The sequence below is a fragment of the Phyllobates terribilis genome, unplaced genomic scaffold, assembly GCF_046119375.1.
Source record: "Phyllobates terribilis strain yellow unplaced genomic scaffold, ASM4611937v1 Scaffold_2__4_contigs__length_985480577, whole genome shotgun sequence".
NCBI lineage: Eukaryota > Metazoa > Chordata > Amphibia > Anura > Dendrobatidae > Phyllobates > Phyllobates terribilis.
Genome location: NW_027362762.1, coordinates 690,791,832 through 690,804,884, shown reverse-complemented (window position 1 = coordinate 690,804,884; position 13,053 = coordinate 690,791,832). Strand labels below are relative to the sequence as shown.

General features: G+C 43.3%; 1 protein-coding gene across 2 annotated transcripts in view; it reads right to left on the bottom strand.

Annotated features, from left to right (window-relative positions):
- The window catches only part of RBBP5 (RB binding protein 5, histone lysine methyltransferase complex subunit), a 28,603-nt gene extending 18,357 nt beyond the window's left edge, over nucleotides 1-10,246 (bottom strand). Inside the window, exons 1-6 of one of the 2 annotated variants that reach the window (XM_073666991.1) lie at nucleotides 10,016-10,246; nucleotides 4,962-4,987; nucleotides 3,845-4,017; nucleotides 2,812-2,952; nucleotides 212-374; nucleotides 19-128 (exon numbers count right to left, since the gene is read on the bottom strand). In XM_073666991.1, coding sequence (XP_073523092.1) covers nucleotides 19-128; nucleotides 212-374; nucleotides 2,812-2,952; nucleotides 3,845-4,017; nucleotides 4,962-4,987; nucleotides 10,016-10,034 — 632 coding nt within the window. In that variant the 5' untranslated portion in view covers nucleotides 10,035-10,246. The remainder of the gene's footprint in view (nucleotides 1-18; nucleotides 129-211; nucleotides 375-2,811; nucleotides 2,953-3,844; nucleotides 4,018-4,961; nucleotides 4,988-10,015) is intronic. The other variant, XM_073666992.1, reaches the window with a different exon arrangement.
- Between the last annotated feature and the right edge of the window lie 2,807 nt (nucleotides 10,247-13,053).

The window sequence follows — 13,053 nt, the reverse complement described above, 5'->3', positions numbered from 1 at the left end:
TCGGGCCATTCCACTCACCTGCCCTTGCGAGCAAATTCTATGGACTTGATTGCAGTTGTATTACTGGTCCCAGTTGTAACCCGGAAAGATGCGACCAGCGCCTGAGTGTTTGTTTTCAACACCAAGATCTGAGAAGAATGAAGCAAACCAGGTCTGTGGAGCTGTGCGGATCCTTTTTTTCACTTATTATAAAATATATTCGAGCTCTTACTTTTCCCTTGGCATTTCCTGTATAGATATAGTCTCCTCGCCGATCAAATGATGCAACTACGTTAAGGTCGGAGTCATCATCCACTGGTAACACTACGTGACTGGAGTCGGACAGTGTTAACATGACAGGTGCAGACTTCATGGGGCACACCAGGACTTTGTCTCTGTAGAGAAACACACGTGTCAAAGAAAGCAGTGACATTTCTAAAATCCATTGTACACTCATCTACCATTTGGAAAGATCATTTATGATGTAGGAGAACATATCCAAAGAACCTGCTCTTTAACCCCTGCAAGCAATATGCGTAATTGTGGAGGTGATTGCGTATAGAGGCTCAGGAGCTGATCTCTCTTCATGTGGCAGATGCCGGCTATGTTATAAAGCCAACATCTACCTCATAGCAGCTGAGCACTAATGCCTGCTGTTAACCATTTGTATGCAGCTGTTTTTTCACCCATCAAAAGCAATGAGTTAGTGCAAAAACACAGCAAAAAATGCAGGTATCACATTTTTCTGCAGTTTTGGTGCAGAAACTTGGTAAGTTACATCATGTTTTTTTTTTGTTTTTTTTGAGGCACTAAACTTTACTCATCATGCACAAGAGACAAACATACCTGAAAAAAATGCAGCAAAACCTGCTCTTTTTAAGTAGCTTCTTTACTGCAAAGGGAGCAGGTTTTGCCTGCAGAAAAAAAACATAGCAAAAACGTAAAGTGTGAACATAGCCTAATATTTCTTTTCTGTAGGTTGAAGGATTGTGACTATACCATAGCCGCAGAGAACTAGAATTTATGTAGGGCTTTGGAGGATAGGATTACCATACACTGCCTAATACCTTGCAATTACAAATCTGGTATGATGGAGACGATCCAGAAATCCATCTTCACATCAGATATTCACTTTTAGCATGGATGCTACTAGAACAAACGGTGTGTTGGCTAGACAGCATAAAACCCTAGCTGTACATAGTAACATGAGTCCTCTATCATGGCTTGCCACATCAAACCCAGCAGTTATCCCCTTCCAGCCATGTGGTATTCATTTACAGCACAGGGGCCTGGTACTAAATTTCCAGCACCATAAATGTAGCACAAAGATGGCAGAGGATCTGAAGTGAACCTACTCCATTGGCAGTTGGTGTCAGCCATACACACAGCAGGCACCAGTGATAACTAGAATACATTTCTACTTAGTTTTTCATGGACATGTGCTGTACGTTGTTTCACTGACAGCTCCTAGACGCACTAGAGGACACGCGACACATGAACCAAAACACTGATGAAAATCGGATCTAGCACACTGATTAAAGACTATTTCAATTTTTTTCACAGATGTGAAAAATGCCTTAGATTGAATAAATATGTTCCAAACACGACTGATAGGTTTCACAGCTAATACAAAGTAGAATGTGCAACCAGGACACTGAGCAGAATGCTGGGTTCACATGGAAAGAATTTTCTGTAGTTTTTGCACAGGTAAAAATCCACCATAAATTAGTTATAAGGTAATTAGATGAGATGTTACTAATATATTCCCCCTTTATCAGAGGTGGAATCTCTGCAGAATCCATAGTACAACCCATATGCAACATATGGATTTTGGGGAGGATATTTAAAGGGAATCGGTCACCCCCTGGCACTTATCTGACCACTAATATGGGCATACAGGTGATAGAAATGTAAAGCTATACCTAGCTGTATGCCTCATACTAGAGGTCTTGTTGCTGTGAAATGTCTTCATTTATACAAGTTTTTCATGTGTTCCATTCCCGGGGCCCTGAAGAAATCAACCGCCTCCTGTGTGAATTACCATGTTTCCCCCCTCCCCTGCAGGTCACAGTGCCCTGTGATGTGCAGTTGCAGCAGCCAAATCCAGGCACTGTGACATGCAGGGAAGGGGGGAAAACACTGTAATTCGGGAGGCGGCGATTTTTTCCAGTCCCCCGGCCAGCAAACATCAGAAACTTGATTGAATAAAAAGACATTTCACAGCATATGACAGATTCCCTTTAAGGATTTACAGCGACATCCATGGCAAAATTGTTTTGTATCCAAAGAAGATCTCAGTTAATCAACCAACCCACATAACAAACCCATGCTAAATACAAGTTTTCCAAACCAACCCTATAGCCTATACATAACCCTAAATGGAAAATAAACAATGTATGTCCTTTTAAAGGAATCTGTCACTGGGTTCTTGCTATGTAATCTGAGAATAGCAACATGTATGGAAGACCCGGATTCCACCGATGTGTCACTGGCATACATGCTGTCATTTTGATAAAATCTGTTTTATCTTCTGCAGATCTAGCAGCGATCTGACTGCTGAGCTCTGTATAACCCTACCCACATCACTGTGGCAGCTTTGTGTATACTGTGCATAGGCACAAAGCTGCCAATCAGTGCAGGGGAAGAAGTTACACAGAACAGGGCGACTACATGGCACGAGACAACTAGTCCTCTAGTGATAATCTCATGCTGATAAAACGCTTTATTGAAATTACAACAAGCAGCCCAATAAGTGGCACTGCTGGGAATCAGCATCTCTGTCCCTGCAAAAACCTGGAGACAGATTCCCTCTACAAGAAGCATGTTACTTACTGATCCCGCGGGTGAAACTGAACCTTCAGAATAGGGGAAGGGAATCTAAAGCGTTGGTCACAGTCTCCAGAGAGGACGTCCCACAAGGATACGATGTTATCAGTGGAAGCACTCACAAGCTTATGACCATCTCTACTCCAGCTGTAAGGTAAAAAGCAAACATGGACACACTTGCATAGTTTCTCTAACTCCCAACCTCTTTTATAGAGAGGAATGGTGCACACAAAAGCCTTATGAACATTCATTGGACTGTTCTGGATCCCAGCTGCCCAGCACCACAGCTAGGGCAACTAGATTTTTAGTTTATCTTGCACTACAAACTTTGCCTCTGATACTTAAAGAGGTTTCCTGGGATTAGATAAAATCTCAGTTTGAGTTAAAAATAAGAACCTTACTGCCTGTAAGATTATAGGCAATTACTCATCACTTTCTGCAGTCTGGGAAATCCTCATTTAATGTGCAATGCTGGCTATACTTACAGCATATGGAAAATCATTTAAATAGGTGTGTATTTTAAGGCATTTTCTAGTAGTCTATTGATGGCCTATCCTTAGGATTTTCAGCACACGTAGGGATTTCATTTTCAGAGTTATTCCAATGCCAGACATGTGACAGTGATGGGAAAAAAAAACCCTACACATCATGGACTGGTGCAGACCCTCCGCTCCAAGTGCGGTGTGCCCCTACGATCTTGTGACATTGTTTAGGAAACATGAGTGCTGCAGCACTTCTGTCTGACGGAATTGTGAAGGCTGCAGCCCATTAGATTGCCAGCGGACAAAGCGTTTGTAACGGAGTGCGAGGCAAGCATGCCTTCTTTCTTTCTTCCCCATTTTCTAGGCACATTAGGGACATTGATAAGGGGTTGCAAGTAGTGGGCAGCCCCTTTATTATATATTTTGTCTATTTCAATACAAGCAACAGACGCTAACATTCTGTTACAACACTAGGCAGTACAGACAGGAAAATCACATGAGAGACAACTGTTTACACCATTATATATTCTGACCTTTCATAAAAAACACACACTCACCAGAGAGAGCACACGGGATGAATATGTGCGCTTAAAATCTTAGCAATGCCCCTTGTTAGAAAGTCCCAGATCACAATACGTCCATCATTGCAGCCCACAGCAAGCAGCGTTCCCCACCTGTTAAACGTACAGGTGAGGGCCATACTGATGCAATCCAACGTGCCATCTGCTTCCTACAACACAAAAGCACAAATAACACAATCACAACATATATACACGCAAGGCTAAGTCATTCTAAGTACCAGAACATGTCCAAAAGCACTGGTCATAAACTCCACAAACTTGCTTAAATGGGGTGGTCTACACCTGAATTTTTTTATCCAGGGCCATACAGCTGGAACAAATTCTGTTTCAACTTTACAGACTTTTGACAACTGTAGCCAATCCTAGCAGTGATCGGCTGCAGCAGTCACATGAAGTCAGGCCGGAACAACAAGCAAGACCGGAGGGGAAGGCCTGATCGGTAAAAGTAATTCAGGAAAATAAGGTGAGTATACTTTAAATTTTTTTTTTTTTTACTATGGTGGGAGGCTTTCAGCAAAAATCTTAGTGGTGGACACCCCCTTTAAGAATATGGACTAGAGCAGTAAAGTTTGACACACAGCAAATATACTATGAGAAAAACACACAAGACAAAGAGGTAGTCCAGACATGTAATAATGATGATCTGTCTTCAGTATCAGATCTGTAGGGGTCACCATAAGCCACTACCCCCTGCCCACACCCAATCATCTGTTATCACCTGTAAGGATTCGACAGAACTGAAAAGCACAGCACCACTCAAAGTGTAGTGGCCGCAATCAGGTACTGCGGATTTGTTCCCATTTAAAAGAATAGGAGCTGAGCTGCAGTTCTTGGCAATGGATGCTACTCGTTGAACGAAGCGGTCCTGTTCTGCGCCATTCATTCAGTGTTCTCATCTGTCTGCCTTCAGCGTTAACACCAGCCGACTGCTGGAGGTGCCAGGTGTCAGACCTCTTCTGATATGGATGACTTATACAAAGCATAGGTCATCAATGTTACATGTCTAGAAAACCCCTTTAACCCGTATAGAAGTAACTGTACAAATGAACAGTAGCTTACCTACAGTAACACACAGGACACAATACACACTTACCTCTGGGTAATTCTGACCAAAGGATTCTAGAGAAAGAAAAAAATAAATAAATGCCCAGATTATCAGACTAAGATTACCTAAAGCCCCCCTCCCTTCTAGCAGCACGCAGTCTCACCCACAGAAATAACCTGCAGCGTCACCCACCCTCCATTTACTGCATTACAGTACAGGGACTCCGGCAACTGAAAAAGTTACTAAAACATTTAGAGGGTGAGTGGAGAAAGAGCTGTAACATTGAGGGAACAGTGATTATAGGCTGATGAAAGGCAAGAGTTGACAATTCTAATAAAATATATTAGTTTCATTACACCACATGGTCTACTGACGTCTGGGGGAAAAGGCGACAATAGGAAGCTTTACGAGTTTTTCAAGAACTACTTTAGTTATGCATAAACTAGCCAGGGATAGAAATGAGCTTTACTCACCCACTGCAGACTCTCCGCCGCCAGTCTTTGTTGACAAGCTGCATAGGTGACAACACAACAATATCTCATTGCTGCAGCCAATCACTGTAATTGGCTTCAGTGGTCACGCTCTGTAGTCGTGACATCAACCTTGTAACTTGTCCACAAAGACTGGAAGGGGCAGCGGCAGAGAGGCAGCGCTGGAGTCTCATGGGTAAGTATAGCTGGATGTACAGTAACCAGAAATTCATGGTAACCCTTTTAAAGGGATTCTCTGTGAATACAAAAAGAATGAAAATGTCATACATAAATTCTTAAGTACCTTTAAGTAGCAAATTATTTTGTCCATGGAGTTAATCAGTATAGCATTAAATCAGCTGCGGTCTTGTTACACTGATAGAAACCAGTTTTAGAATGTTAATAGGTCAGATGCCTGTGACTATGTGCAGTAGGAAGCTCCACTGGTATAGCTGGGAGATGGCTTATCTTCAGGTCACAGCAGCCACTCAGCATCCAGAAAGATAATGAGGACAGTAGTGTGAGCAGCTTCTTCTTACCTCTTCATCCATGATATCTCCAGTATTACATCACAAATACAAGGTCGCCAGCAATGTGACCTACCTAATCTTACCTCCGTACCCCTGGTAGCTCCAGTATTAGATCAGAAAGACAGGGTGGACAGCAGTGTGAGCAGTGTCGTCTTACTACAGCAGTTATAATCTCCGATATTAGTTCATAAAGACAAGGTGGGCAGAAGTATGAACATCCTTTTCTTATCTCAGGATGCACACACACACTATAAGGCCCCTACGGTACATTCTCCCCATACACACAGTAATATGCCGTTCCCACACACAGTATGATGCCCCACAGTACATCCCCCGCATACCCAGTATGATGCCCAACAGGATACAGTATATCTGCCCACACAGTATAATGCCAACATTATACAACTGCAGGTCGCACTGCATAATTTACAGCAGGGTAAAAAAATACTCCTAAAAAAGCTGGGAAGAGTATTTTTAACCAATGAGGAGTAATGCGAGTGTGGTTTGAGAGTTTGGCTTCACGCAGTCTGCATGTACTGTTCTGACACTCAGTACACAGATTTCCTGCGTTGTTCCTTTAAGACATGAAGCTGGCAACAGATAGCTGTCATCCGAACGATCATTCAACTGAAGGTTCTCTACTGACTTGCACACACGCAGGAAAGATTGGCTCAGCCAACCGCTCTGGTGTTCATAGAGTGAGCCAGTGTCAGACTCCTCTGTTAGCGGCTTATCTTGAGGAGAACAAAAGGAACGGTCTTCGAAGTTTAACAGGCTGGATCCTTCTCTACCTAGCATCATTTGTTGGCGGGAGAGTCAGGAGACCCCAATACACAATAGATGGTGGGCCTATGTCGCCAAAATCAACATGCTTGGACGACTTTAATCTAATCTGTATGAGGGCTTTAAAGGGTTATCCCTCCTCCCAAAAAAAAAGTTATTATCTATGCATTGGGTAGGAAATAACTTGCTGATGACTGGCAGTCCAATTACTGGGACCCACAGTGATGCCGTGATGCTCCCTTAAGAGAATGATCCCCCACAGCCACCTTCACACAGTATGATGCCCACTAAAGAGAATGATGCTTCCACAGCCACTCTCACAAAGTATGATGCCCCCTAAAGAGAATGATGCTCCCACAGCCACCCTCACAAAGTATGATACCACCACAGTCCTCTACCCCCACAGTACAGATACAGTGTTAAGTCGGGACATTCCCCTGACCTTTCTGGACAGTTCCACAGATTCTGGACTGTCCCGCTGGATCCAGAACAGTTGGGAGATTATGCATCTTCCTACACAAGAGAGGGGCTGAAGTTTCCTGCACATGCTAACGGACAACTGCATGACTAATATTCTAAGGCCACGACCCCACTATCAGTATTCGGTCAGTATTTTTTCTCAGGAGTGGGAGCCAAAACCAGGTGAGGAACAATCAGAGAAAAGGTATAATAGAAACAAGTCACCAATTCTGCATTTATCACCCACTCCTGGTTTTGGCTCCCACTCCTGAGAAAAAATACTGACCAAATACTGATCAAATACTGATAGTGGGGCCGTGGACTAAGACAGATTTCTGTCAGTGTAATGAGAAGGACGTGATTTGCTAAAAGTATCCACAAATTTATTGATAATGACTTTTTTTATTCTATTCCCAGAGAGCCCCTTGAAGGAACATTTATATATAGTGTTTCTTATACCCAGGAATAGCAATAACTGATACACAAAATTCTTACAGCCAAAAGCTGGAGGTGTTCAGCAATACAACGATGATCTAATGAATCATTGGTAATACAGGACAGAAAGACAAGTAATAAGACTATATGAAGAATCACTGGACAATTATCATTATGAAGAATGGCACAATTACACTGACATATTACATGTAAAGAGGCTTTGAGTGTTATACAAGTTATTTTTTCTGCTACGCACAGGAAGAAATTTATAAAAACTATTGCAAAATAAAAGTGGAGAATACCCTATAACAAACTTTTTTATTATTACTTAAATGCACTTGGGGCTACAAAGTCATTTTTGCAATTCAGTTGCATTAAAAATGTTTCACTAGTTGTCTTTAACAGGCTCATTTAAAGGGAATCTCTCAGCAGGTTTTTGTCATGTAATCTGAGGACAGCATGAGGTTGGGGTTAAAACACTTAATTCAGTGATGTATCACTTATCAGGCTGTGTGCTGTTTCCATAATATGAATGTTTTAGAACCAGATGATTATCACTGCCAGATTGATGCTTGTATGAGCCTTGGTCCTACCACAACCCCCTCCGGTGATGAGCAGCTCACGGGCAATAGAAAATGTACATAGAAAGCTGTGGTGTGGGCGGGGTTAGCTTTCTCAGCTCTGCTACTTATAAAAACTCTGTTTCACAACTGCTGCACCCAGTAAACTAAGTGATACATTGCTGGATTCAGCTTCTTCTTTCCTACATTGTGCTGCTCTTAGAGGAGGTAGCAAAATCCTGCTAACAGATTCCCTTCAAAATCGTTTCCCCAGCACATACAGCTTAAATACCCCGTCACACTTAGCGACGCTACAGCGATTCCGACAACGATACGACCTGTCACGGATTGTTGCTGCGTCGCTATGTGGTCGCTGGTGAGATGTCAAACAGGCAGGCTCACCAACGATCAGGGGAGCAGCGACATCATGGGAAGAATCTTTCCACGATGTCCTGCTCCTGGTTACCAGCCTGCTGAAGCAGGAGCAGGCTGGTAACCATGATAAACAGCGGGTTACTAGGGGCACACGCGATTCCCTTCAAAATCGTTTCCCCAGCACATACAGCTTAAATACCCCGTCACACTTAGCGACGCTACAGCGATTCCGACAACGATACGACCTGTCACGGATCGTTGCTGCGTCGCTATGTGGTCGCTGGTGAGATGTCAAACAGGCAGGCTCACCAACGATCAGGGGAGCAGCGACATCGTGGAAAGAATCTTTCCACGATGTCCTGCTCCTGGTTACCAGCCTGCTGAAGCAGGAGCAGGCTGGTAACCATGATAAACAGCGGGTTACTAGGGGCACACGCACACCTAGTATCATGGTTACGAGCCTGCTACGGTGAGCGGGAGGTTACCGCTCACCGTAGCAGAGTGGTAACCATGATAAACAGCGGGTTACTAGGTGCGCGTGCGCCCCTAGTAACCCACTGTTTATCATGGTTACCAGCCTAATCGCTGGTCCCGCTGGTCACACACAGCGATATGTGCTGACCAGCGGGAGGGCAAAGACAAAAAAAAAGATCCAGGACACTTTGCAGCGATCAGCGACCTCACAACAGGGGCCCGATCGCTGCAAAGTGTCACACATAGCGACATCCATCGCTGGTGAGGTCGCTGTTGCGTCACCAAAACCGTGACTCAGCAGCGCTAGTGATCTCACTATGTGAGACGGGGGCTTTAGTGAGGTCAGTGGTGATAAATCAGCTGAGCTAAAGATAGGTGAAAAAAAGTAACAATCCTTCCCATTCACCATCAGTATGTGCTCACTGACCAATGAGCACATACTGACTCACTCTCAGTTGACTCATTCTGCAGCCAGCAATGGACAGTGTAACACAGAGGATACAGAAGGCAAAGGGTGCAAACATTTGAATGAAATCCATTCCAAAAAGGTTTTGTTTTTTTAAATACATTAATTTATGTAAGATACAAAAAAACTGTTCAGCTGCAGCAGCAGAGCATCCCTTCTACAGCTTCCCTGCACAGTGGGACAGTAGTGGGGTGACCCAGCTGTAGTGATCAGAGCAAGGCTCCAGCCCGTCACTGGTTCCCAGAGATCAGACCCCACCGACCCGGAGTGATGGGACCGTCTAACTACACGCTCTAGTACGGGGCTTCCTCTCTGACCGTGTATGTTCTCACATCATTCCTGCGGTCTCTCAGCCTCCAGCCCTGCTGACATTACTCCCCACGTCAGCTGCTTAGAACACTACAGCGGACAGAAAACCATCCCCTACTGACTGTGCGATCCCCGGACATTCCCGGCACTGATCACACCGCGGCCAGTCAGCTGCCGGCCGCCCACGTCCCGTTCATCTTTCATACATCCCGCTCCTTTGCTCTCCCATTCTTGCGCTTACCCAGTAACTCCAAATTCATGGCTCCGGTTTTCACCTAAAGTTCCGAAGCTTCACCGCCGCCCCTGAAACGGGGCCGACGCCTCCCGAACGTCAGGGACGAAAGATAAAAAAAAAAAAAAAGGGCTGTTGTAAACCGCCTCAGAACGTTAACATAAGAGTTCAGTAAGGCAAATGCAGGGGCAGCTATAAGGTCTGGAAACAGGCAACTGCAAAGCAAGCCCGGGGCTTCCGAGTCTGTACACCACAGATTGTTGTCCTGACCACTAAACTGGCAACCGCTAAAAGGTTCCATGCGAGTGACCGTTCCTACCAAAGTTCTGCGAAATAACACGCAGGCGCAGAGCCACAAGCACTGTAACCATAAACTGGAGAAGGCAGAGCAATATGTGCAGAGCCTACCTAATCTATCTATATACGAATGCAAATAGCCATTTGAATGCGTATATATACCAAAAAAGCAGAACTCCAAGGATTCTCAGTTGAAACATTGGACTTTATTAGCCCGCTGTGGCGACGTTTTGGTTGAGCATAACCTTCATCATTTTTTTGGTATATATTACATATCTATCGATCTATCCATCCCATATCTATCTATGTATTATCTATCTATCTGTCTATCTATCTATCCCATATCTATCTATCTATCCATCCCATATCTATCTATGTATCTATCTATCCATCTATCCCATATCTATCTATCTATCTATCCCATATCTATCTATCCATCTCATATCTATCTATCCCATATCTATCCATCCCATATCTATCTATCCATCCCATATCTATCTATGTATTATCTATCGATCTGTCTATCTATCTATCCCATATCTATCTATTTATCTATCTATTCCATATCTATCTATCCATCCCATATCTATCTATGTATCTATCTATCTATCTATCCATCTATCCCATATCTATCTATCTATCCCATATCTATCTATCCATCTCATATCTATCCATCCCATATCTATCTATCTATCCATCCCATATCTATCTATGTATTATCTATCTATCTGTCTATCTATCTATCCCATATCTATCTATCTATCTATTCCATATCTATCTATCCATCCCATATCTATCTATCTATGTATCTATCTATCTCATATCTATCTATCCCATATCTATCTATCTATCCCATATCTATCTATCCATCTCATATCTATCTATCTATCTATCTCTCTCTATCTATCCATCCCATATCTATCTATGTATTATCTATCTATCTATCCCATATCTATCTATCCATCCCATATCTATCTATCCATCCCATATCTATCTATCTATCTACCCCATATCTGTCTATCTATCTATGTATTATCTATCTATTGTGATGCAGCAGGCATCCCTTTAATGGTTCAGTGTGTGTTTTGACGGACCATGTACCTCCCTCAGCTGACTGGTCACATGACTGTGACATCACACAGGTCCTTTTGCTCACAGAAGGTCTGGACACGTGACTGTGAGATAAGCACAGGTCTTGTGGCTGTTTCTATAGGATATAAAAACCCTGGTGATTTGAGACAGGTGTGTGCAGTGGTGCAAGGGGGTGATAGGCGTGAGGCCTGGTCCCTGTGTGTGTGGCACCGTGTGAGGCCTGACGAAGCTTGGTGGACTACTGGAGGGTGAAGCCTGGATGTGTGTGTAAGCAATGCCAGTAAGCCTTGGAGGGCCAGAAGCTTGGTGGACTCCTGGAGGGTGAAGCCTGGATCCTTGTGTGTGTAAGCGATGCCAGTAAGCCTTGGAGGGCCAGAGGTTTTGGAGGATAAGCGTCCTGGAGGGCAGAGCCTCGATCTGTGTGTGTGTGAGAGATGCCAGTGGCCTTGGACGGGGATAAGGGCTGGAGACCACGTGTGGTAAGCCTTAGAGCCACAGTGGTGGCGGAACAAAGCGGACTGAAGCAGCTACAACCCGGCGAAAGGTAAAACACTGCTTGATGTGGATATTGATATGGACATTGATGTTGGTGCCTAGCCGGGGGGATGTAACTGGAGCCAAGAGGGTCTGTCTGCTAGTTGAAAGGCTCCTGGATGTTTAATATGCTGGTGAGCACTAAGATGGACTGTGTGATCAGCAGTTTATGAAGTGTAATAAACTGTTGGACTGTGAAACACCGCAAAGTCGTGGCAGGTGTACTTTAATTGACGCGCTGCAGCGAGTATCCCCCAGGATGATGACTAGCGCTGCCTTACACTATCTATCTATCTATCCATCTATTACCTATCTATCTATCTATCTATCTATCTATCCCATATCTATCTAAGACAAAAAAAATCAAGCCTTGAGAAAGTCTCACATTTGGAGCCAAGTTGCCAGAAGCCCACATGGGCGATTAAATCACCATTCAACTTTGCTTACAAGGAGTGCTGTCTTGATTTTTTTTGTTTTATATTGAGGATCGGTATATGCCTGAAGACTTGGCACCCACCTTCCATTTTTTTGCTTGCTTGTGCTGCTTTATATTTATCTATCTGCCATTTATCTATCTGCCATTTATCTATCACATTTATCCATTTCATATCTATCTATTCCATATTTATCTGTATATCTTAAAAAATTGCCTGGTATACATTAGTGTACTTATTTTTATTTTTTTATAAAACCAAAAGAAGAAAATGTGCAAGGACTAAATGAGTAAAAAGTAATTAAATAATCTTTATGAAATAATTTGTTAATAAAGAGGGAATAAATATCCAACATAACAAACATAGACAAAATGGGTGACAAAGCATTGTTGAAATGCAAAAAGGGTGTTTGGTGGGTGAGCCTTATTTTGTTTGCATTATTGTTTGCACTTTTTATTATTTATAGTATGGGACATCAATATTGTTGGCACCTCCATTATCCCTTTTAACTCTGCTTTATTGGGTTAATCATGGCTTCCGCCCCCTACATTCTACAGAAACTGCACTCATCAAAGTGACCAATGACCTTCTGACAGCAAAACGTAATGGCGATCACTCTCTGCTCATTCTTCTTGACCTCTCTGCAGCTTCTGACACTGTTGACCACCACCTCCTACTCTCTATGCTCCA